General features: G+C 42.8%; 1 protein-coding gene across 4 annotated transcripts in view; it reads left to right on the forward strand.

Annotated features, from left to right (window-relative positions):
- The window catches only part of LOC139537906 (uncharacterized), a 42,724-nt gene extending 17,631 nt beyond the window's left edge, over positions 1 to 25,093 (forward strand). Inside the window, exons 1-5 of one of the 4 annotated variants that reach the window (XM_071339789.1) lie at positions 15,397 to 15,732; positions 17,782 to 17,857; positions 19,264 to 19,360; positions 19,498 to 19,602; positions 20,835 to 25,093. In XM_071339789.1, coding sequence (XP_071195890.1) covers positions 19,509 to 19,602; positions 20,835 to 24,535 — 3,795 coding nt within the window. In that variant the 5' untranslated portion in view covers positions 15,397 to 15,732; positions 17,782 to 17,857; positions 19,264 to 19,360; positions 19,498 to 19,508 and the 3' untranslated portion in view covers positions 24,536 to 25,093. Of the gene's footprint in view, positions 1 to 15,343; positions 15,733 to 16,893; positions 16,998 to 17,781; positions 17,858 to 19,263; positions 19,361 to 19,497; positions 19,603 to 20,834 lie in introns of those variants that run through there. The other 3 variants (XM_071339788.1, XM_071339790.1, XR_011667614.1) reach the window with 3 other exon arrangements.
- The last annotated feature ends 1,101 nt before the right edge of the window (positions 25,094 to 26,194 follow it).

The raw sequence follows: 26,194 nt of genomic DNA on the forward strand, positions 1-26,194 counted from the left end.
TGACTATGCCAGATTGATTGCTATGACATGCTATTCTATAAAATAATTTCTCCGGTATCAATATTACCTGATTGAACTAATCATGTAAATATTAATTAACTAGAGAGGGACACCACGAAATAATATTTATAGAGCTGTTATCTTTCGAATAAACTCTTAAAGATTTTGTAATATTTTACTAAATAACAGTCACATTAATCGTCATTTTATTCAGTCTCATCTGAAGGTTGTAAGTCCTTGATTGTCTGCAAGAATCCTGGCTAACAAGTTGAATCAGCAATACAAAATTGGGTTTAATTTTTTATTTACTAAATACCTAACTAATCACACAGAATCACACATATACAATTAAATCATAACTTGATCACAAATTACGTCATACAGAAAACGTCCCTAGCGGGCGGAATAGATATGACAGCTTGTTACACAAAGGGAAGGGGCTGAGTCTTAGTGAAAGAGCGGGAGACGGGAACATAGGCGAGCTGTGCTCTCGTAAATATCGTATCTTATGCATTCTAAATTACCGCCCATTTTGAGAAGGAAAATGCAATACATATTTACTCTGAGCTGCGCTTCAGTAGGTTGGTGGTAGATGGAAGGCCGTATCGACAACCCGAGTCCTCTGTCCATTGGAGAACGTCTCTGGTAGTCACGGGATACGTTGTAGTAACGTTGTGGGTAGTAGACGGGATACCCGGAGTGTCCTTCCTAACCTGCGTTTGTAGCAGCTGTTGCCAACTCAACGGCTAGGAGATATCACTTCTGTAGTGAACACGAGTTCAAAGTTCATACCATTCACAATCAAAGTCCATGCTGATGTTGGCCTAGTTCTGTAGTTATTGTCTGAACCATCTTGACATCGGATCGTCATCCAAAATGTACCTGGAACAGGATGTTACCTTCTGGGAAAATGGCTTTTATAGTGGAGGAGAGGGGTGTGTCTGAAAAGTCTATTACCCAGGTCTCTTCACAGGGGCGGGCCCCTGGTTGAGCAGAGGAAAACTTATGAAAGCACAGATCTCTCATTTGGAAGCTAAAATTACATTTCATCTCTTCACAAATAATCTCATATTCAAACATTTGAATTAAACAACAATTCCATGTGAATCCGATACCTCTGACGTTTAGACTTTTCACAGTAGAGTTTGTCATTCTATCATTGATGAGAATGTGTCAGCGGGCAACCGAACTGACATAATATACCTTAAGTACCACCGCATATGTTCAGTTGGTTGGATTGCCAGAATATAGTTCATTTCCCCCAACTTCTGATGTTACCCAGAATCTCTATGTTAACCCATGGGTTTCCTTATGTCACATCAGTTATAGTGGGGAGAGAGAAAAAGGGGGAAGGAGGTATTTATGACTGTCGTAAACCTACCCCCAACCCAACGTCATGACAGTCCCCCCATGTTGGGTTCAATCTTGCGATTAACCTGCATGTTGCAAACCAACATACAAATGACCGTGGGTTGTCCTGGTTGTGGACCATCGTTGTGGTCCCCATCTGGTGGTCGACCCAGGTAGTGCTTCTGCGAATGAAGAAGTCTGCTCCATGGCTGGACAGCAGATGTCCAGTTGGTGATCGCTGTTGCAGTCCCCCCTCTGGTGTGGTCGACCCGGGTAGGGTGTCTGCAAATGAAGAAGTCTGCTCCATGGCTGGGCAGCGGAGGTCCGGATTGGGATCGCCGTTCCGGACCCGTCGTCTGGTCGTCCAGACTGGAAGAGCTGGGCAGTAACTTAGGCAGATGTTAACAACGCACACACACTCATGAAATATAGCATTACATTTCCTCCCAAATGAGCGGCGTTGTGGCACTAACTGATGGTTGTATGGGGAAGTTGTTTATGGCTCTATCACTTTCTACATGCTGAAGAAAATGAAACAAAATGAATGAAAGCATAAACAAAACAAAAATAGTTATGCCACCTTAACCATCTAATTGGACTGTATTCTATCTACGTCCATGGTCTTGGCAAAATGACCCTATCATGGCATTGTCTAATGTCATATCTAGGGCTCTTCTAATTTGCGGGGTGTTGGTTAGGGTACTATCCTAAGTTGATAACTATATGATACGTCTACAGCTGTAAGGCACTAGTTTTGGGCAGTCTACAGGGATGACCTATGGACTTCTGAGAAGAAAACTGGTGAGTGCTGTAGCTGTAGAGTTAAAGGCCTCAAAATAAATGTTCAACTTTACTAAGGCTGGTATTTTGCTCGGACCCTTAAGTGATCCTAGCATAAATCCTAATTGGATGTTCCGTTGTACAGGTGCGTTTATGCGTACGCAAGCACACGTCAAGGGAAGGAAACCAAGTATCCTGGCAGATTACAACTTTTCAGAATGAGTCTGACGTAGTCAGGTAATTTTCAGGTCAATGCCTGGAGGTCAGTCAGAATTGGTGTCGAGGGAGTCTGTAGTGGTTTTACTACCAGTCACTGTCTTCCACTATTGTAGTGGCAGTAGGTATGAAGAAGTATTCTTCATAGCTATGTTATCCACGGAGGAGCTAACCTCATGACGGAAGTACTGTAAGTATTAGACCAGTCGTACATGGTGATCGTGGTTCCTGCCTTCTAATAACTTTTCTCCTGAACGGAGGGTTCTATTTATTAGTGGCGTGTGTAACCACTGGAAGAGTGCAATGGAGATTCCCTTCCCCGCGCTGCACCCTGAGTGACTCGGACTCAGTCGCTGTTATCAAAAGCAATTTAAGTGAGGTTACTAATCCTCTTACTGAGTGTTGCTGGACTGACTGTGGTATTGGTACTGGTACTCAAGGGGTCCAGTCGTCCTACCAATTTATTCTGAAATGTTATCCTACAGGAATACATGATTAGAGCATATTACTAGTTGTCTTGTAGTGACTACTACACATGGCAAGGAATGATTATTGTTGCCATTTGTTTTGGAGGTGGACAAGTCCACTGGACTTCCTTTACGACCAGTGTGGTACACCTCAATAATATCTTAGATGTGTTCTAAGATAATCCCTGTCTAGGGGCCTGTCTGCTCCTCACTGTTCTCAAATGGGAGTTTACAACTAGATTTGATTTATGCTCTGGTGGCCTCGTACGGTGTTGTCCGTAGTCTCGACCCCCCCACCGGCCTCGATAAGGCTCATCATGGGTCTGGGCTACTATTCCCCCCCTTTGCGTCTCGGGACCCCCCCACCAGCATGTGGTGTTGGTATCCGAGGCGCAAACGAAAGGTTCGGACCCTATGTACGAGTTGTCAGTGGCCGCGTTATTATGAGAATGGCTGTAACCTTTCAACCAAATCTCCTGGTGTTTGTGCTTCAACACCCTCAGTGGCTGTCGAGGTCTGTCAGTCACCACCGCGACCGCGTGTGGCAACCTCTTCAGTGCCTGCGAACTGAGACGAGGATATCGGTCTGTGATATCGCAAAGTGTTTCACCAGTGGGAATCATCGGGTCAGTTGCTGGACTGACGCCATTAGTGTCATTGTAAGGGTTGACAGTCCCCCACAAAGCGGAAGGTGTGTCATCGGAAGCAGAGTATACTCTGCGCATCGATGTTTTTCTTGCTGAGACGACCGCAGTGCTTGCGGAAGTGTCCGAAGGGCAAGAGAAGTTCATCTCAACTACCGTATTGCATGACTGCAAGGAGGAGGGAAGTAGCTCATTCACAGAGACAGCTGGCTCGAAAACGTGAAAAGAATTGTCCATCAGATTGGCTGATGGAATGTGTTGAGATATCGTAATATCTCCTTGGATCGGATTCTGCCCCAAGTGTTTTTTAAACGTCTTTTTCCCAAGGGGTGCTTTCGACGGATACCCCTCGTGAATGACTGCGTTGCAGCTAGCGTTAGGGAAAGACAGTGTGGTCGGTGGAGAAGGCACGGTAGCCTGTGACCATACCTGGTTGGTTTTCCAATCCATCAATGGGAGTAACCGATCCATCAAGTCTGCTCCCAGTAGCAGGGGTACGGTTTCGAGGCTAGTGACATACACAGGGTGGATGAGCGATATATCCTTGAAGTGTAGTTTCAGCATGACTCTCAATGTGAGAGGCGAGGTAGTCTGAGTGACCCCTCGAAGTGTAGTATCGCATCGTTCCACTTTTAACCAACGTTTAGTTGGCTTCAAAGCCCTTTTTAGATCATCAAACAATGTTTGAGAGATGAGTGATATTGTCGCACCCGAATCAATTAGCGCATGACAAGTTAAGCAGTCCTCCAGGACTGTTTCCAGGTATGGGCGTTTAGATTCGTGTTTAGTGGACATATTCCCCACAAAGTGAAGTGGTCTTTCGCAACAACGTGATGTGTCAATTCTGTTCAAGGTGGAAGCAGATTGACTTTTACGATTTTGAGTGGGCTTGGCTTTAACGAAGCGTTTGACCTTTTTCTTCGCAACCTTTGTATCAGAGTTTATAGACAAAGCCCGTGGGCTTGTTTCTTGGTCAATCGGGCCCTGGATAGGGTCTCGAGTGAAAGCAGGAGGGATTTGAATTTTAACGTCCTTGCTATGGGTGTTAATTCCTGCGGACCTGGAGTCCGGTAATTCCCTGTCTAGTCCTTGTGACTTATCTTTTACCCTTTTCTCAAATGTTTCTTCCTTTAGTTCTTCACGTAGTGGAACTTCTGGAGAACATTGGTCTACGTTTTGATCATCCTTCAACCCTTTGTTACCCTTGTGCTCTGACACTTTGTGTGGGTTGGGTGCAGGAACGTAGTGAACAGGTCGATTGTAGCGGTAGTCGTTTTGATGGCGACGTGCTTTACAGTTATTTCGACCGCGGAGGTTATTGGAATCATGGTTTCGTGGTAGAAACTGTTGTTGTGCGTCATTTCTTAACGCTCCAATACCTGATAATGCACCCTCTGACTGGAGTGAGTGCTCCTGGTCAAACTTCAAAACCGAGTGGTCAGGGCTCTTGGCGTTGCGAGCTTTTGATGCCTCAAAAGCTGTGCTTGCGAGCTCTCTGAGTTGTAAGATAGGCAAGCCAATGTGGGCTGCAGTGCCCAAGTAGGTAATGAAGGTGGGATACATGTTCGACAGGAACATTTGTTTAAATGGTAACAGGTCTTCCATGCCTGTTTCAGTGAGTAGGCCAAAGTAAGCTGAACGAAGCCTATGATAGTAAGCTTGTGGGTGCTCATTCCGAGCTTGTTTGACCGTGTTAGCCAGTGAGCTATCGTGTTTGCGAGTTGCAGAACCACTGAATTCTAATTTCAAAGCTGTGGCAAGTTTAGCGTAGTCATTTAGCACGTGTTGCTGTTGTAGGCGAATGAACCTTGTCACGTGTCTATTCGACGTTCGCTTCAACAGGTAAACCCTGTCAGAACCCGTAGCGTTCGGGTAGCCATCCAACGCGTCCTCTATGTCAGCTAGGAACGTCTCAGTATCGTTTGGCTGACCTGGAACGGGGTCAAAGGTGGGGAAATACTTGACGAGTTTGTCAAGGTATTCCGCGTCAAGCGGGCGGAAAGGGTGGGCTTTATCCTTTTGGGAAAGTGGGGCCAAAAGGCCAAGAGGAGAAGCCAAGCTTTGGCTTTGTTGGCCAAGAGGCGCCATATTACTCAGTGCCGAATGGCCAAGCGGAGAAGACTGGGGGACACCTGACGGAGGCAATGTCTGAAACCTATCGTCTTCACTCCATTGAGTACCGGGCTCTGGTTGCTTGGATGGATAGTCACGCTGTAGAGCGTGACCCTTCTGGACTTCCTCCAGATGGTACCTAAGGGTGGTATTCTGCTGCATTGCAGAGTCCACTTGAGCGCTTAGAGTACTGATTTTGGACACGTGAGTGTCGCACTTGCTCCTTTCGGTCTCAAACTTATCTGTCATGGCTTGCAGATAGATGTCTTGAGTACGGAGCGAGAGATTCAGTGATGAGATTTCTTCCGCTTGTTTAGAAATCAAGATTTCCATCTTCATCACCCGAGTTCTCTCATCATTCATTTGGTCAGCGACTTCAATGAGTTCTGCTGATTTGTCATCCAACTTCGTCATTGTGTTCATCAACTGATCGTCTTTGGTCTGCAGAATTTTGAGTAGCGCCGTGTTACTCTGAGTAACGTTCAACAAAACTGCCTGCATGTTATCAAATTGCGCGCTGCTATTTGTAGATAACTCAACAGATTTATCTAGTTTGGAGTGGACCACCTCGTATTTAGTTTTGGCTAAATCGAGTTGTTCCTGGAGACGACGATTTTGTTGAAGAGTTTGTGCTCGTTCATCGTCATAAGTGTTTGCAATTACTTTCAATTGTTCAGATTTCAAACTCAGTTCCTCGACTAGCCGAATGTTTTCATTTCCTGCTTTTGTCAATAGTGGCTCAGTTCTCTCCACCTGTACCCTAATGCTAGCCACGACTGGCACGTGCTTCAGCTGTGCACGGTGGTATTGAACCGATGCCACATTTTTATGGCGATACATCAGTGCAAAAGTGGGGAGAACCGTCACAAAGCCTGTGTTTGATGGTTGATTTTGGAGAGCGTTCGCAATTTCGGCTGTTTTTTCACTAATGGCATAATTAGGGTTGGTATCGCTGCTGAGGTCAGAGATCAATCCTTTTATGGGTGGAGGTTCACTACTTAGCGGAGGAGTGGTGACCACCTCCTTTGGTAGCTTGCACATTATTAGAAAAATTTAGAGGAAATTTTTCACTAAATTTATTCAAAGTTTGGATTTGGAATTAATTGGAAGCTGCAAAGACAAGTTTAATCTATTTATAGATGTTGACAAACTACCAGTACTGTACCAGTAATGTGGAAGTTGGACGTGAATGAATTTGCAAAAGCAAATTGAACTAATTAATCAATGCCAATGATTAATCCTACCTGTGTAGGCTATGAGAGTATTAAACTTTAATTAACATGAGATGTGGCTTCATCTAGGTTAATATGATAAGTTTAAAAGTGTCTCATTTGATTGGAAGAACATTAAATTATGTTCAACAATTTAACTTATTAAATTGAATGAGACGATAATCCATACAATCTCTGTTGATTGGATATCATATGCGTAAACAGTAGACCAAATGTTTGGAACATTCAACACTGTGGCACTTCTCCCTAAGGCCGAAACCACATGGGATTCCCGCTGGGCGGGGCTTCTGTCAATACTGGATACTGAATGGGTTTTGAAAAACCCAAATTTTACTGATTGATCAATTTAATGATAAATCAAACCTGTATAGGCAATTTGTGAATTAAACTTTAATTAACCTGAGAAGTGCTTAATCTAGGTTAGTTTGGAAAAAGTTTGCAATGTCTTATTTAGAGAACTCAACAATTTGGATATTATTTAAAATATCTATTTCAGAATGTAAATGGCCAGATTTACACTTATTAGTTCAATTGGATAAGACATTGATATTCGTCTGGAAATCATAAGTAATGACTTGAGTGTGACCTGAATAATTCTTCATGAACGAACATACTGGGCACATTCAGCGGCCAATGATTTAACACGTTGAAATCAAACGGAACTACCCGCGTGCGGGACTTCCGTTCCGCGAGGCGGAGGAATTTCAGCGTGGCACCAGGGGAAAAAAATGCTATTTTTCCTTGTTAGCTTTAGCACCTCGTGCCAGCTAACCCTCCTAGTAGTTTGGAGTTGTAGCACGTAGGATTCCCTTGGCAAGGGAAAGGTTTTACTAATAACGTATTATGTTCAAACCCTTTTCGGCGTTTTTTGACGATGTTTTAACCGGAACACGCGGCAAACATGAAACGCACCGTGTTCTCTTCGCGTTGAATCGCGAGAGAGAGATAATTATCGCTGGTCACGCTATATCTCCTGAATTTCAATCGGCTGGCCCTTTGTCCTCGCTCGAGAAATTAATAATGACCTGCCCTACCCGCGTATGAGACGCGCCAGGCAGAAATAGCCCTGCGTTTGGTCAAACGCACTATTTCTCAGATTTCTATAATTAGCTTTCAGCCTCTTACAAGAAATGTATTCGCTTACGTTGTCCACTGACTATGTCAGAGGACGTGGGGCGGGGGAATCTACAGCACACACAACCGAAAATGCTTGTCTATCACTCCAAAAATGTGTATAATAAACTTGGTATATTATGGAATCTGCTTTTCAATTTTATACAGGCTGAATCAAAATGAAAGCCTCATTCTATCTTAGACTCCTCGCAGGGGGCACCAATATGTCGTGTCTTTGACTATGCCAGATTGATTGCTATGACATGCTATTCTATAAAATAATTTCTCCGGTATCAATATTACCGGATTGAACTAATCATGTAAATATTAATTAACTAGAGAGGGACACCACGAAAGAATATTTATAGAGCTGTTATCTTTCGAATAAACTCTTAAAGATTTTGTAATATTTTACTAAATAACAGTCACATTAATCGTCATTTTATTCAGTCTCATCTGAAGGTTGTAAGTCCTTGATTGTCTGCAAGAATCCTGGCTAACAAGTTGAATCAGCAATACAAAATTGGGTTTAATTTTTTATTTACTAAATACCTAACTAATCACACAGAATCACACATATACAATTAAATCATAACTTGATCACAAATTACGTCATACAGAAAACGTCCCTAGCGGGCGGAATAGATATGACAGCTTGTTACACAAAGGGAAGGGGCTGAGTCTTAGTGAAAGAGCGGGAGACGGGAACATAGGCGAGCTGTGCTCTCGTAAATATCGTATCTTATGCATTCTAAATTACCGCCCATTTTGAGAAGGAAAATGCAATACATATTTACTCTGAGCTGCGCTTCAGTAGGTTGGTGGTAGATGGAAGGCCGTATCGACAACCCGAGTCCTCTGTCCATTGGAGAACGTCTCTGGTAGTCACGGGATACGTTGTAGTAACGTTGTGGGTAGTAGACGGGATACCCGGAGTGTCCTTCCTAACCTGCGTTTGTAGCAGCTGTTGCCAACTCAACGGCTAGGAGATATCACTTCTGTAGTGAACACGAGTTCAAAGTTCATACCATTCACAATCAAAGTCCATGCTGATGTTGGCCTAGTTCTGTAGTTATTGTCTGAACCATCTTGACATCGGATCGTCATCCAAAATGTACCTGGAACAGGATGTTACCTTCTGGGAAAATGGCTTTTATAGTGGAGGAGAGGGGTGTGTCTGAAAAGTCTATTACCCAGGTCTCTTCACAGGGGCAGGCCCCTGGTTGAGCAGAGGAAAACTTATGAAAGCACAGATCTCTCATTTGGAAGCTAAAATTACATTTCATCTCTTCACAAATAATCTCATATTCAAACATTTGAATTAAACAACAATTCCATGTGAATCCGATACCTCTGACGTTTAGACTTTTCACAGTAGAGTTTGTCATTCTATCATTGATGAGAATGTGTCAGCGGGCAACCGAACTGACATAATATACCTTAAGTACCACCGCATATGTTCAGTTGGTTGGATTGCCAGAATATAGTTCATTTCCCCCCAACTTCTGATGTTACCCAGAATCTCTATGTTAACCCATGGGTTTCCTTATGTCACATCAGTTATAGTGGGGAGAGAGAAAAAGGGGGAAGGAGGTATTTATGACTGTCGTAAACCTACCCCCAACCCAACGTCATGACATAAAGTTTATATTCACCTTCACCCATCAGTGCATGGGCATTGTACTGGAGTTCTACTGTACTCAAAGTAGCATACAAAGCAGAAATACAATGAATCAGATCTACTCCATGACCACCAGTAGTCTACTGTAGCAGTCTGTTTCCACTAGAGAAGTGGTTCCTACCCAGGGGTACTAGGACCTCAGGGGGTACTTGGCCTTTCCACAGGGGGTATCTGAGAAGACTCATGAGACTATAGGCTGACTGTTAAACTGCACATGAATGAGTACTTCAGGACTACTCTGGGCAGAACAAACATCAGTTGGTTGTACATAAACATAAAAAGTTTGGGAACCCCTGAGCTAGAGGATGAATTCTGTCTCCAATGTTACTGAATAACAACCACAGAGGCTGCCATTTACTCATATGATTTACAAGAAGAGTGTGGGGATGGGGTGGTCACATGTTTTACAAGAAAGAGAGAAATGGTCAAGGACCTTACAGATTGAAGATGGGGGGTGTAGCGGTGTCGTTTCCTGGGCTCTTGTTGGGTCTTTCCCTTTCCAGACATTTCGTGTTTAAATAAAATGAAATCAGTTATTTTTGGGGGGGTTTCATGCAACATGATTAATTAAGGCATTTCCAAGGAAATGGACTCACAAATGTGGACATAATTTCCGTGTAATCCAACATAACGTTATTGCGTATGTCATGGAAAGAGCAGGGGTTCATAACTGTTAGTACTCAGTGTATATGATGGAGTGAGAGGTCAGAGGTCAGCTGGTGTTACAACTGTTGTTAGTTGTTATCTTTATTTTTATATTAATATTGTTGTTTTATACAGTGATTTACTAACGTTATGTAGTTTATACAATTATTTATTTTGTGCTTTTGGAAGTTGTAGCATAAACCCTAGTCATTCTCATGCTTTGTTCATTAACATTATATAAAGTGCCATTATGTTCCTTCATCTCTCATTGAACAGAATCACATCCATCCCCTCTGAAAATAAAGTTCCCTACTTTGTGTAATTCATCAATTAAAACAGTTTTTATTTATTTATTTATCAAGACATTATCGATAGTGATTGTAAAGTTAATTACTTGTGAGTTCATCAATACAGTAGTTCATTCAATCCATAAACCCCAAATAGTCTACATGGACAAGTTCTGGCCTGGTTGAGATCTTATCTGTCGGAAAGATATCAGTTCGTCTCTGTGAATGGTTTGTCCTCTGACAAATCAACTGTAAATTTCGGTGTTCCTCAAGGTTCCGTTTTGGGACCACTATTGTTTTCACTATATATTTTACCTCTTGGGGATGTCATTCGAAAACATAATGTTAACTTTCACTGCTATGCGGATGACACACAGCTGTACATTTCAATGAAACATGTTGAAGCCCCAAAATTGCCCTCGTTAGAAGCCTGTGTTTCAGACAACCATCAAGATTAACAGTGAATGGCTGCAAACTTTCTATTTTTAAACTCGGACAAAACAGAGATGCTTGTTCTAGGTCCCAAGAAACAAAGAGATATTCTGTTGAATCTGACAATTAATCTTGATGGTTGTAAAGTCGTCTCAAATAAAACTGTGAAGGACCTCGGCGTTACTCTGGACCGTGATCTCTCTTTTGATGAACATATCAAGACTGTTTCAAGGACAGCTTTTTTCCATCTACGTAAAATTGCAAAAATCTGAAACTTTCTGTCCAAAAATGGTGCAAAAAAATTTATCCATGCTTTTGTTACTTCTAGGTTAGACTACTGCAATGCTCTACTTTCCGGCTACCCGGATAAAGCACTAAATAAACTTCAGTTAGTGCTAAATACGGCTGCTAGAATCCTGACTAGAACCAAGAAACTTGATCATATTACTCCAGTGCTAGCCTCCCTACACTGGCTTCCTGTTAAGGCAAGGGCTGATTTCAAGGTTTTACTGCTAACCTACAAAGCATTACATAGGCTTGCTCCTACCTATCTTTCCGATTTGGTCCTGCCGTACATACCTACACGTACGCTACGGTCACAAGACGCAGGCCTCCTAATTGTCCCTAGAATTTCTAAACAAACAGCTGGAGGCAGGGCTTTCTCCTTTAGAGCTCCATTTTTATGCAATGGTCTGCCTACCCACGTGAGAGACACAGACTCAGTCTCAACCTTTAAGTCTTTACTGAAGACTCATCTCTTCAGTAGGGCCTATAATTGAGTGTAGTCTGGCCCAGGAGTGTGAAGGTGAACAGAAAGGCTCTGGAGCAAAGAACCGCCCTTGCTGTCTCTGCCTGGCCGGTTCCCCTCTCTCCACTGGGATTCTCTGCCTCTAACCCCATTACAGGGGCTGAGTCACTGGCTTACTGGTGCTCTTCCATGCCGTTCCTAGGAGGGGTGCGTCACTTGAGTGGGTTGAGTCACTGACGTGATCTTCCTGTCTGGGTTGGCGCCCCCCCTTGGGTTGTGCCGTGGCGGAGATCTTTGTGGGCTATACTCGGCCTTGTCTCAGGATGGTAAGTTCGTAAGTTGGTGGTTGAAGATATCCCTCTAGTGGTGTGGGGGATGTGCTTTGGCAAAGTGGGTGGGGTTATATCCTTCCTATTTGGCCCTGTCCGGGGGTATCATCGGATGGGGCCACAGTGTCTCCTGACCCCTCCTGTCTCAGCCTCCAGTATTTATGCTGCAGTAGTTTATGTGTCGGGGGGCTAGGGTCAGTTTGTTATATCTGGAGTACTTCTCCTGTCTAATCCGGTGTCCTGTGTGAATTTAAGTATGCTCTCTCTAATACTCTCTTTCTTTCTCTCTCTCTCAGGACCTGAGCCCTAGGACCATGCCTCAGGACTACCTGGCATGATGACTCCTTGCTGTCACCAGTCCACCTGGCCGTACTGCTGCTCCAGTTTCAACTGTTCTGCCTGCGGCTATGGAACCCTGACCTGTTCACCGGACGTGCTACCTGTCCCAGACCTGCTGTTTTCAACTCTCTAGAGACTGCAGGAGTGGTAGAGATACTCTTAATGATCGGCTATGAAAAGCCAACTGACATTTACTCCTGAGGTGCTGACTTGCTGCACCCTCGACAACTACTGTGATTATTATTATTTGACCATGCTGGTAATTTATGAACATTTGAACATCTTGGCCATGTTCTGTTATAATCTCCACCCAGCACAGCCAGAAGAGGACTGGCCACCCCTCATAGCCTGGTTCCTCTCTAGGTTTCTTCCTAGGTTTTGGCCTTTCTAGGGAGTTTTTCCTAGCCACCGTGCTTCTACACCTGCATTGCTTGCTGTTTGGGGTTTTAGGCTGGGTTTCTGTACAGCACTTTGAGATATCAGCTGATGTAAGAAGGGCTATATAAATACATTTGATTTGATAAGGATTTATTTTGCTTCATCACTGCGAGCCATCATGACTCTCAAAAGCCGTGACACAGTTATTTTGTGATGCTAACGTCAGCGCCGCCCTAAAACCCTCTTCAAATTCGACACAAACCTTCAAATAGGTACAGTATGTACTGAGACATTAAATAAACTCTTTATAGTGTTTTATTGACATTTTATAGGTGATAAGTTGGACAAATCGGTTGAAAAAAGCAGTTTCCCCACACGCCATATCTTCCCCTTTCACTGTCGCTCAGTAGCCTTCGCTTTCCCCTCTGGCATTTTTAAAAGACCCGGAGAAGCTCCATTACCTACTTCAATCATGCAGAGACAGGCAGGGTGGAGGTCTTGTTGTTGACTTTGCTGGAAAGGAGAGAAATTGTGTTTTTTTAACATTACAGTTGACTTGGTAGCATTTAATTTTGGGGGGGCTAAATAAGGTCAAGTGTATGGAACACTGTGATGTACGGAACACCGTTAGGTAGCAGTGGCTCTAGCTGGTACGTCCTTTCTCTTCAGGACACGGGGCCACTTCTCCAAAATGTGTGGGTCCTTGAGTAGCCGATGGCAGCTTACTGAGGGATTTTTTTTGGAGCCGATTCGTACAGCTTGGAGCTATACAGTTCGTTTGAATTACTAACTGTTGTCATCTTCGTTGTCCGCACCTAACCTCACTCTCTTCGATTCACTCTCCGTGCGACAACTCAATACCACAGACAATTAGCTGATTCCTGCCAGTGACTCACTGGCGTCAGTCGTTACTATGGCAATTAAAATCGGGGCTGACCATAGCTGTCACGCCCTGGCCTTAGTTATCTTTGTTTTCTGTATTATTTTAGTTAGGTCAGGGTGTGACATGGGGGATGTTTGTGTGTGTTTGTCTTATCTAGGGTGTTTGTATTGTCTAGGTTTTTTTTGTAGAGTTCATGGGGTTGTGTTCAGTGTAGGTGTTTAGGTAAGTCTATGGTTGCCTAGATTGGTTCTCAATTAGAGACAGCTGTCTATCGTTGTCTCTGATTGGGAGTCATATTTAGGCAGCCATAGTCATTAGGTAGGTTGTGGGTAATTGTCTATGTGTGAGTTGCCAGTGTCTGCACTTATTTGTTTGTATAGCTTCACGGTTTGTTGTTTTGTTTAGTTTGTATAGTGTTCGTTTCATTTGTCTTCTTCTAATAAAGAGAAGAATGTCTTTATATCACGCTGCGCCTTGGTCCTCTCTTTCACCTAAAGACGATCGTGACAATAGAGATGTTTTTATGTTCAATACATGTTTAAGATGAGGTAGGCCCTATTGGAATTTATTTCCCCAACTGAAGGCCTAGGTCCATTATTCACGGTTTGCCAATGATTAAAGTGTTATTCTGTATCTACGTGAATGGCATTCAAAACTTACTATGCAGTAAGGACAATGTAATAAAGTTTATATTCACCTTCACCCATCAGTGCATGGGCATTGTACTGGAGTTGTACTGTACTCAAAGTAGCATACAAAGCAGAAATACAATGAATCAGATCAACTCCATGACCACCAGTAGTCTACTGTAGCAGTCTGTTTCCACTAGAGCAGGGGTTCCTACCCAGGGGTACTAGGACCTCAGGGGGTACTTGGCCTTTCCACAGGGGGTACCTGAGAAGACTCATGAGACCATAGGCTTACTGTTAAACTGCACATGAGGGAGTACTTAGGGAGTACTCTGGGCAGAGCAAACATCAGTTTGGGAACCACTGAGCTAGAGGATAAACTCTGTCTCCAATGTTACTGTATAACAGCCACAGAGGCTTCCATTTACTCATGTGATTTACAAGAAGAGTGTGGGGATGGGGTGGTCACATGTTTTACAAGAAAGAGAGATATGGTCAAGGACCGTACAGTATGAAGACGGGGGGTGTAGCAGTGTCGTTTCCTGGGCTCTTGTTGGGCCTTTCCCTTTCCAGACATTTCCTGTCTAAATAAACCAGTAGTGGTCATGAGACGACTCATGAGACACTAGGCTAACTGTTAAACTGCACATGAGGGAGTACTTCAGGACTACTCTGGGCAGAACAAACATCAGTTGGTTGTACATAAACATAAAAAAGTTTGGGAACCCCTGAGCTAGAGGATAAACTCTGTCTCCAATGTTACAGTATAACAGCCAGAGAGGCTGACCTTTACTCATGTGATTGACAAGAAGAATGTGGGGATGGGCTGGTCACATGTTTTACAATAAAAAAAGATTTGGTCAAAGACAATACAGTATGAAGATAATCTAAAACTGCTTCTCTCTAACAGAAATCCCGACTACACTTGTAGGGGTCATGTTTACGTTGGCTAGCAAAGCTCAGGCGTAGAAACAAGTCATCGGTCTAACGGTCGTCTCGCGCTGAACTGCGCATGTGCAGTCCGTCTAAATCAAAGGCAGTCCTTCGATATAAACCTGTTTTTGACTAAAATTAAAACGTGTCAGTTTATCACTTTCACAAGGTTGGCCTAATAACATGTTCAACTATTTAAGAAATTGACTCGAATCTTGGTTGAGCCTTTTGATTTCGAGAAAATTAATAACTAAGGAAGATATTTCACTCTCTCCGACTTCTCAAGCCCCAAACCTCGGCATGTCCTATTTAGTCTTTTTCACAAGAGTTCCTGGAAATCTCGCGATGTTGCGCCTCTGGGTTTAGAAACTCTGTGATTTGGTCTATAAAACAGGTTGTCAGACGCCAGTCTACATCTGGGTAGAGAAACATCCCATACATTCTGAAGTATGTGCTGTACTTGGCTTCTATTCTGAACATCTACTTGTAATTTTTGTCTAGTTGACATCCATCGGCAAACTTCGTTGACTTAAGGTAGGCTACTAACCCTTATTTCAACGATAGACCTAAAAATGGTTGCTTAGCAAAGCCTTTACTGGGAAATCATTAAAGTTATAATCTTTATTTGGTGAAACTGGCACGTCCGTTTGGGATATTACGACAATCAAGAAATGACTTTAAACAAAACGTTTTTTTGTTCGCCATCGGACATGCCGGATGCTCCTCTCCTCCGTTTCATCACTAAAACAATATCTTTGCGTTGTTTCACCAAATGTAGATTCTAGCTTGACTTGATCTTTGAGAAATACTACACAAATCGTGCGTTTCTCCACTTATTGTTGTATATAACTGAGCGATGGGGCCAGGGGAATGTAAACCCTGTCAAATTGACAGTGCTCTAGATGCCAAGACTGAAGTTTTAACAAGGCTTTTAATCTATACATTGATTCTTTACATGAACTAATAATGGAGTAAAATCAGCGTTTATGGTGGGTTCTAATGGAGGTAATATAATTGTACTACGATCATGACGTATTTAAGTTGTATTCTTCAAAAATGTATGGTTATACTGTGTCAATTTAAATGTTCAATAATGTATGTACCAATCCGAGACTGTAGTTTTTAATAACGGGATAATTTACTGAACAAAAGGGAACCATCGCGCTCTCCCAGAAGCTTGGCTGGTGCATAAAACCCGCCAATTTAGTCAAACAAATGGGTTCACACTCAAAGTTGTCGCATAAAGCTTACTTCATTATTCAATATGTTTAAATTATTTTAACTGCATCAGGGATAGCGTACACAGACGTTTCGGCTTTACAGCCTTCCGTGTAGGTACAACTTTATTTGAATTCAAAACAGCGTTTGTAAAGAACAACAGATGAGCATCAGGTGGTTTTATTCAGGGTTGACACATCAGTGATGTATTTTCTGGTCTACCTGTATACAAATTAGTCACACAGAAAAACTGAATTATAGGGTATGGGAGCGGGCACGAAGGGCAACTCAAATATACCACCCCAGGTGTCCGCTCACCTAAAGCTGAGCCTAAGAACCCACGTTTATCAAAACAAAATGTAGTCGAAGCAGGAACACTTTCTTCAGGAAACAGTACAAATATACAGTACAAAATTGCTGCTTTGAGAGCAAACGCATTTACTCTCTGTTTTTGGTTATTTTCATATCTAATCTCAGAGAGTCAGAGACCTACAAGATCAACAAGAGAATGGGTGGAGATGCATCAAAAGAACGAGCAGATAAGGCAGAGAAAGACCGCGATCAAACCAAAACGGAGAAAAGGATGCGAAAATGAAAGCGGAGGATGAAAGAAAGCGGAGGATGCGAAAATGAAAGCGGAGGATGCGAAAATGAAAGCGGAGGATGCGAAAATGAAAGCGGAAAATGCGAGAATGAAATCTGAGGAGGATTACAGGCAACTCCTTGCTAAGAGCGTGAGAATGGAAACCGAACGAAAGATGGAAGAAAAACAAATACAGGAGCGCGAGAAGCAAAGACAAAAATTAATAGAACACAATAGACAGCGAGAGAAAGATGAAAAGACAAGAATTCAGCTGGAAAAAGGAAATGCAAAAGGAGATCAGAACTGTATAAAATATTAAGAGACGGGCATAAACTGTTTAATTTATCCACAAAATGTTTTTTATTGGAGAAAGTACACAATCATTGTAAACTTTTTAATATCCACAATTTCACTGCCTGTTTTATTCTCCTCATTCTGTGTTTAAAGGGATAGTTCACACAAATGACATAGTGGTTTAATAACCCTGTTTGCAGTCTTTTGTTTTGTTTACCTGGCTGCTACCAAATGCTTTTTCAAAACCAATGCATATCAATATCTGATAATCCTCTGTAGCTTTGCAATAAATTGATTCTATTGATGCCTTGTTGTCCGATCTCTTCTCTGACACGTCACACCCGGCAGCAGACAAGACACAGAGGAAGTGACAGAGTAGATGGAGAGAGAGTAAAAAAGTAAAACATGGTTTACAAAGAATTTGCAGGTGAAAAAGCCAGTGAAATTACTATTAAAACAATCGTTTACTTTTCCCTTTTTACAACCAGGACAGGATTAGAGCGGAGGGTAGACAAGAGACGGCAACAGACGACACAGAAAGTGATGGAGATAGGCGGAGGAGGGGTGAGCACACAGACTATTACCTAAAGCTGCTGTAAGGATTCTAATTACTGCACCGTGTGTGTTTGGATACTGTGGGATTCTTTAATCAGTTTGACTCAATGGACAAATCAGTCTGTTTGAAGTTGTTGAGGGTTTTTTGGCAGTACAGTGTAGATCAAAAATCCATATCAAATTGTATTTGTCACATAAGCTGAATGCAACAGGTGTAGACCTTACTGTGAAATTGTCACGTTCCTGACCTATTTCTGTTAGTTTGTTGTATGTGTTAGTTGGTCAGGACGTGAGTTTGGGTGGGCATTCTATGTTGTGTGTTTCTATGTTGGTTTAGGGTTGCCTGGTATGGCTCTTAATTAGAGGCAGGTGTTTTGCGTTCCTCTAATTGAGAGTCATATTTAGGTAGGTTGTTTCACTGTGTTCGTTGTGGGTGGTTGTCTCCTGTGTCAGTCGCACCATACGGGACTGTTCGGTTTGTGTTGTACATCGTCATTTTATGTGTAGGCTATTTTCCCTGTTCGTGCGTTCTCGTGTTTAATGTAAGTTCGTCGTTCAGGTCTGTCTACTCCGTTTGTTGTTTTGTTAGTTTATAGTGAAGTTCGTGTTTTCGTCTTGTCTTTAATAAATATTATGTGTTCACAACCCGCTGCGCCTTGGTTCCCTCAATACTCCTCCTTTTCGGTTGAAGAGGAGGAGGACCACCGTTACAGAAATGCTTACTTACGAGCCAACAATGCAGTTTTAAAAAGTAAGACATTTGCTAAATGAACTAAAGTAAAGTTTTCCAGAATAGAGACCCACAATAGCTACTGTAATTGAGTACTGGCAGTGTCTGCTGTGGCAGGGGCGAAGGTGCAAGTTAACTGAAATAAATTCATACATTTAGCTGTTGAAATTCAAAGAAAACTGGCAGGGGAGAAAGCCGACGGACCCCTCCTATTAGCTTTGGGCTAAGCACCAATGTCACAATGTCTTCAAATCCTAGAAACGCCCCATGATGTTAGCGTGGTTTGTAGTTGCATAAATTATGATCTTCTATTTAGACGATAATTCTTGGTTTTATTTCTCCATAGTTTAAAAACAACAAGAACATAAACCATATATAGCTTCCAAATACATTTTCAAAACTATCCTGTGAATATCTTGGACTGTCAGTCCTTCTAGAATTTGATGGTTACCAGCCTCATCAAAAAACTAAGCTGTATGCCAAAACAAGAGGTGTGGCTGCCGTTTTGCTGAAGAACAAATCAGAGTGTAGATGAAACTTCTGTATTTTCTACTCACAATTGTCATATCTCCAATTTTTTCAGGTTGGTTCATTGCTTAAGTCAACTCTTAAGGTGGATTGTTTAAGACTATTTCAACCAGAAACCCATCAACATGTAAAGTGTCTTTATGTTTTGTTTCTGCAGTTCAAGGCTTTTTTCCAAAGAAATAAGAGCACCAATCGTTAGGGCTCCAGAGTCCTCTTCCTGTTCAGAAAGAACAACAAGACTAGCGGACAAAGATGTGAGTGACTCAAATGTTTGCATAACATACTGTATCAGTGATATTTTACACACATTGCCTGTTGACGGCCATATTATCTGTTGCAATTTTCTAATAGCGTGGCTGCTGAAGTAACCCCAGTACTGATATGTTTACAGAACACTGAGTCATGTCTGACTTGGAGACCATCGAGCTAGCCGCTCTGGGCCGACCCTTCCAGCTGGGGATGCTGTATGACTGTCGTAGAGATGTCCTCATCCCAGGTACAGGAAACTATTCCTATTTTGGTTTGGAGGTAATCAGTATGCATTTGAATTCATTGCCAGTGTTTCCAACATTGAGTTGGATAGAGGGCATACTGTTTTAGCAGGGGGAACACCGTTGAGGGCTTTCACCATTTTAAAGTAGTTACTATGGATTTAGGAAGAATCAGCAGGAGGGGTCAGCTAATGAATTGCACTTCTGAACAGACATTCCATAACTGCAGATGTCAGTAAATCACCAACCTTGGCTTTATACCTGTTCAGACTATACACACTCCACACAGTAGGTGGTGGTATGCACCTTTACAGTTTATTTACAAACTGCTAATACACTCATAGAAGTAGAAGACATTGGGGCCATACTTGTGAACATAAGCAACCATTTACATTTAAACAGTTTCTCCAGCTCAAAATGCGTCTCAGCTAATTAAAATTGTTGATTTACTTGCACGTGACAGAATGCTAAATTGCAGCTGGTCCCATCAGATAACATGGCATAAGTTAGCGCTATGCTAACATTACCAGGTGGCAGGGATTTATATTCTGTCTGATCCATCTTGACCCAGATTGAATTATGTAATCCTTCCTTAACCCAAAGGAAGTATCTCCCAGTTGACTACTTCAAATGGTGAAAGTCCTGAATTCCGCTGCCCATGCTAAAACAGGCTTTCGGGCACTAAATGATGCTGTCACAGAATCGGCCATTGCAGAGAGAGATTAGCTTTCTGGTGCATCTCTATGGTTACCACAGAGTAATAAAAGCTAGAGGACGCACTTGGGACAAAAGACTAATTGTTTGCAGGTTGTTTTTGAAGTGTTCATATAGTAGTAATGCTGTCAATGGCAAAGATGGTACTTTTTTTAAATGATTGTATGTGGCACCATTTGTCCCTGTATGGGAATGTTCTAGATAGAACTCTTTCTGGTTCCAAATAGCACCTTTTATTTTGAACAAAGGTTCTATTTGACCTGAAAGAAGCTCCAGATAGAACCCATTTCCAGACTGGTTCAAATGGTGCTACAGAGAGCAGTCTTTACTTCTGAGTGTAGGAGGTGTAGGTTTTCTAACTATGCGTGTCATGTCACCTAGAATATTTACGTTGAATTAAATATTTACCTTCAATTAGTTATTTGAATTAAACCATGTTTACATATAGAAATATTTACACATGTACACGTTGGAGTATAATTTTCACAATAAACGTTCTTTGGTCATTCTCTTTAAACTGCAGGTATCACTCTCTGGGATTCTGAGATGCTGCAGAAACACATCAATGTCCGTCATCAACCGAACACTGACTTCAAAATCATTTCTTCAGACTCAAGTGAAGCCAAGTCAGAAGCTTTGAATGTGTCTGCATCTCTTGAGGCCAGTTTTCTTGGTGGCTTAGTCAGTGTGAAGGGTTCTGCTGAATTCCTACATGACAAAAAGACCTCAAAGCGTCAGTCTAGGGTTTCTCTGCAGTACCGTACCACCACTCGCTTCGAGCAGTTGACCATGGACCACCTGGGGGCAGGAAATGTGAAATACTCTAATGTCTTACAAGAGGGCTCTTCAACCCATGTGGTGACTGGCCTGCTCTATGGAGCGCAGGCCTTTTTTGTTTTTGACCAAGAGGTTTCCTCAGGAGAAAACCACCAGGACATCCATGGCAACCTGCAGGCCACAATAAAAAAGATCCCTCTCATATCAATAGAAGGGCAGGCAAATTTGAAGATGAGTGAGGAAGAGAAGAGAAAGGCCAATAAATTCAACTGCACTTTCCATGGTGATTTTGCACTAGAAAACAACCCTGTCACATTTGAAGATGCCTTCAGGGTGTATGCTGGCCTGCCACGTCTGCTAGGGGAGAACGGAGAACATGCTGTGCCCATGACCGTCTGGCTCTATCCTCTCAAGAACCTGGACTCTGCAGCTACCCAGCTAGTCAGGCAGATCAGTGTTAGCCTGGTGCGTCGCGCACAGCGACTCTTGGATGGACTGGACAATACTGATGTACAATGCCAGGACATGATGAAGGAAGATATGGCTATCAAGTTCCCTGAACTCAAAGCCAAGCTCAACAAGTTCAGGGACTTGTGCTCAGAGTACAAGCTGGTGTTCCAGAAAGGTCTCTGCAAGGTTCTTCCCAACATAAGAGGAGGAGGAATGGAGGAGAAAGAGCTGATAAAAATGCTCAACAGCAAAGAACGTTCTCCATTCCAGAATGACCTCATGATCACGTACCTGGACGACAGAGAGAGAGAGATGAATGTTGTCAGCTCTTACCTTGACATAATGAAAGAGGTACAAGTTGTGTACTCAAGCAGTGAATTGGATGGAATAGTGCTTGATAAAGCTAATGATTATGTCGTGTGTTTTGCATTTTCCTATTTGAAGGAGAAAGAAGAGTATCTGGTAGTCTTGGAGAACTACTTGCTGGAAGAATCTAAAAGTGATTTTTCACTGATACCTTACAACCCCAATGCAGCCGGGAAGTCTGCAGCAGAAAAGTGGTTTCGCTCAGGGGAGGTAACGACCCTAACTAGGCAAACCATAAAACTGTTCCTAGACTTCAAAGAGTCAAACAAAGGCAGAGAAAATCTTGCATTCTGCATTGCATCAATTCCAAACAATAGCCTCACTGCGTCCTCCATCCATCTCTATGAAAGAGGGACACTTTTGAGTCCACAGTTTGAGCTGCCATCAAAGCCAGGTGTTCCCACCATCAAGAGTCTGGAGCATGACTGTGTCCACTTGCAAGTCAACACTCCCAACCTTGGTGTTACCTCTGTGGAGTCGTACCAGGTTTTGTACCAGGCTGAGCAGGCTGACTCTGAGTGGACCGAGGTCAAATCGGATGCTACAACTAACCAGGTCACCATCAGTCGTTTGGACCCTTACAAAAAGTACCGCTTTAGCTGCAAGGCAGTGTGTAGACCTGGTGTGAGCCTCTCCAGTGACTGGACAGAATACATCAGGACCCGCCCATGTAGCCCCCCTGGACCACCCACAGAGAAGAGGATAGAATCGGGAAGTATCAGAGTGAACTGGGACATTCCTACCATGGTGGGAGATGATGTTGAAGTCATTGGTTATGTGGTTGAATACAGAAAGAGTGTAAAGGCTACAGCCAATCAGATGTGGCACACCATCAAAACCACCACTAGAGAGGGTACACTGGAAGGACTAGAGGCTGAAACTGCATACAGCATCAGAGTCTCTGCTAACTGTGGTGAAGAAGGGAAGAGTCTACCTAGTCCTGAGACTGTGCTGACTACCCTTAGGGTCTCTGATGCCCAACCGAAGACGAGCAAATCAACCATAGCAAAAAGTGAGGAATTCCTCAAAAAATCCCAGAAGATGGAAAAGGGCAACCCCTCAATCCACTCGCTGAATCTGGAACAGAAGTTGGATGTAAGTGACAGTTTTGACCAGTACACATTTGGGAGGAAAGTTGAGCAACGGAATAACAAGGTGATATTGCTTCTGGGGGCCACAGGTTCAGGAAAAACAACTCTGGTCAATACCATGATAAACTACATTCTTGGGGTAAAGTGGGAGGAATGTTACCGCTTTAAGCTCATCCATGAGGTGACCAACAGGTCCCAGGCTGAGAGCCAGACTGTGGTTGTGACATCATACGAGCTCTACAACCAGCCAGGCTTTCAGATTCCTTATTCTCTGACTATCATTGACACACCAGGGTTCGGAGACACCAGAGGAATGGCTCATGATAAATTGCTCAACCAGATGTTGAAGGATTTCTTGTGTAATCCTTTAGGGATTGATCACATTGATGCAGTCTGCTTTGTAGTGCAGGCACCACTTGTTCGTCTCAGTCCTTCCCAGAGATACATCTTTGATTCCATCCTGTCCATCTTTGGAAAGGATGTTGCTGAAAACATCCTGATGCTTGTGACATTTGTTGATGGGAAGAACATACCGGTGCTAGAGGCCATCAAAGCTGCAAATCTGCCCTGTAAGAAAGACAAGAAGGGGCTACCAACCCATTTCAAATTCAACAGTTCATTTCTGTTCTCAAAGAAGACGGAGAGCAGCTCTGAAGAGGATGATACTGATGATGATCATAAGGCCCAGTGTCCAGAGCAATGGAGGTCAACTTTCAAGGAGATTAAGAAATTTTTCGAAGCACTGGAAAACATTGAGAGTAAAGATCTGACCCTGACAAAGAAAGTTCTGGAAGAACGTGAGCTTCTGGAGAAGACCATGACACGCCTGACCCCTCAGATCACAGCAGGCCTGTCAAAGCTAAGTGAGATCAAAAGCTTCAAACAGTGTCTGGAGAACGAGGACGAGAACATGAAACAGAACAAAAATTTTGAGACTGAGATAAATGTGCTACAGGTGAAGAGAAGAAAATTAGCCCAGGACTTTGCAACAAACTGCATGGAATGTAATTTCACATGTCACACCTGCTGCTTCCTCCCAATTGAGGATGAAATCAACAGTTGTGCCGTGATGGATGATGATGGCAACTGCACCATATGTCCAGAAAAATGCTCTTCCAGTAACCACATCAGGGAACAGGTCTTGTTGACATATGAAACAAAGACTGAGAAAAAGACTGTTCAAGAACTGAAGGACAACTTCATGAAGGCGTGGGGCAAGTCTATGGAAACCAAGGAGATGCTGGATAAGCTTGAGGAAGAGTTTCATATGATTGAGAACGCGCTGATGAATTTGATCAAGCAGTCTTCTGACTGTCTCAAGAATCTTAATGATGTTGCCCTGAAACCAAGCTCTCTCTCCACTATGGAGTACATTGAGATACTCATTCGCACAGAGGAGGACGAACGCAAGTCAGGCTTCGAGGATCGGATCGTTGGGTTGAAGAAAATGAAGACAGAGTCTGAGATTCTGGATAAGATTGCAAAAGGAGAAGAAGTACTCCCAAATGAGCGAAATTTCATGAAGGATAAAAAGTATTGACGGCAGGGGGTTCCAACATAAGTCAGGGAGGTTGTCCTGCTAACATTATCTGGAATCAAAATTGAGTCTCCATTTGAACATTAAGCTTCCCAATGTTGTAGGAACGTTTGTGTTTGCTGGGAAGATCCAACTGAGATGTGGGGTTCATTGGATTTGTATTAAATCTCTTAGCCTCGTGTAAAGCCTTTTGTTCATTTGTCCACCTCAGGGTAACTGAACAAAAATTAGGGCCTAGATTAAATCAGAACTCTATAGAAAATCATTGTTTTTGTTCAGGCAATGTCAGAGGCGCTCCCATTAGGCAAGATTAGGCGGCACTTGAATTTGTGGTGGCATTTTGACAATTGGCTGCCGTCCTCCAGCGCCCCTGATCGGCTACTAAACCGCCAGCAGCACCCCAGCCACCAGCTCATAGCATTGCTGCAGTTCCCGCCCCCACCCCATTCCCGCTTCTCCCGAAGTGCAGTCCCACTATCCTTGGTAGCTATGTTGATGTGTGTGTTTTATATGGGATTATCCAATTGTGAAACATTAATAAAAAGGAATCTGCCAATTAAATTATTGTTTTGTATTTTGTGTGTGATGAAGACGATTAGTGATTAAGGCAGTAGCCTAACCTAGCCTGTGAACGTTAGCTAGCTACTACTAGTGGAAATAATTTTAGCTAAAAGTAACCTTTAGAGATTTGAAACAATTTGTTACCATGTCTAAGAGACACAAACTATCAGGAAGCCGGTGTGGAGAATGACAGGCCATTCATTTGCCGACAACGACGAAACCCGTTTGCTGATTCTATGAAGAGGGCAAACCGGAGGATTCCGAGCCATGTATTTCCACGGATACAGCTCTCTGGCTGGACAAGAACACGTGGTCGCACCAGGCCTAGCCACACCTCCAAACAATGCCGGAGAAGACCCTACTATCTTAAACTCACTCAGTTTAAGGCCATGCTTCCATACGCTATAGTCTATGCTACACAATTGCGTAGTCGACTCTGTGTCCAATAAAACTTTAACTCATTACCTTGACTCGTTCTCTGTCCAATCTAACGTGACCCTGCTGTAAATCAAGCAGACAGATGATCAACATCAATTATCTGCTAGGGATGTTAGATCTAATATGGACCACGGCACAATGGTCTTCATCGGGTTAACGAAGGAGACAACAAAACATTCTGGACATTCCACGCAAACAATATTTTCCCAGCACTTTGGCTGTTGCATCGAGTGCTGTATCACAACAGCTGTTTGTCACTTGACTGTCATTCAGAAAATACATTTGATATGTGAAAATATACGTAATAAAAACAGCAGGACAAATGCGCAACCAACAAGTATTATGCAGAATTATTGAAGAACCACGTTAATGACTATTGACTTTGGTTTTAAATACTCCAGTTAAGAATATATCAGTTAGAAGCATTCGATTTTGTAATCACATACATTCTGGATTTGTGTGCCCATGAAAACTATATTCACACCGTAACATAAGGAAACACTAAATGTTACGTAAGCCTAGTTACAGTTCATTTCCAAAATCGCCATACAAAGAACTGTCCGAGCAACATCCAGGATTCTTACCGGGTTCAAGTTCAATGTCTCATTTAACTGATAAATGCTTCATATATGACAGAACAACAAACACTGCCATGAATGCAAG

Source organism: Salvelinus alpinus, chromosome 13, assembly GCF_045679555.1.
Source record: "Salvelinus alpinus chromosome 13, SLU_Salpinus.1, whole genome shotgun sequence".
In the NCBI taxonomy this organism is placed as follows: domain Eukaryota; kingdom Metazoa; phylum Chordata; class Actinopteri; order Salmoniformes; family Salmonidae; genus Salvelinus; species Salvelinus alpinus.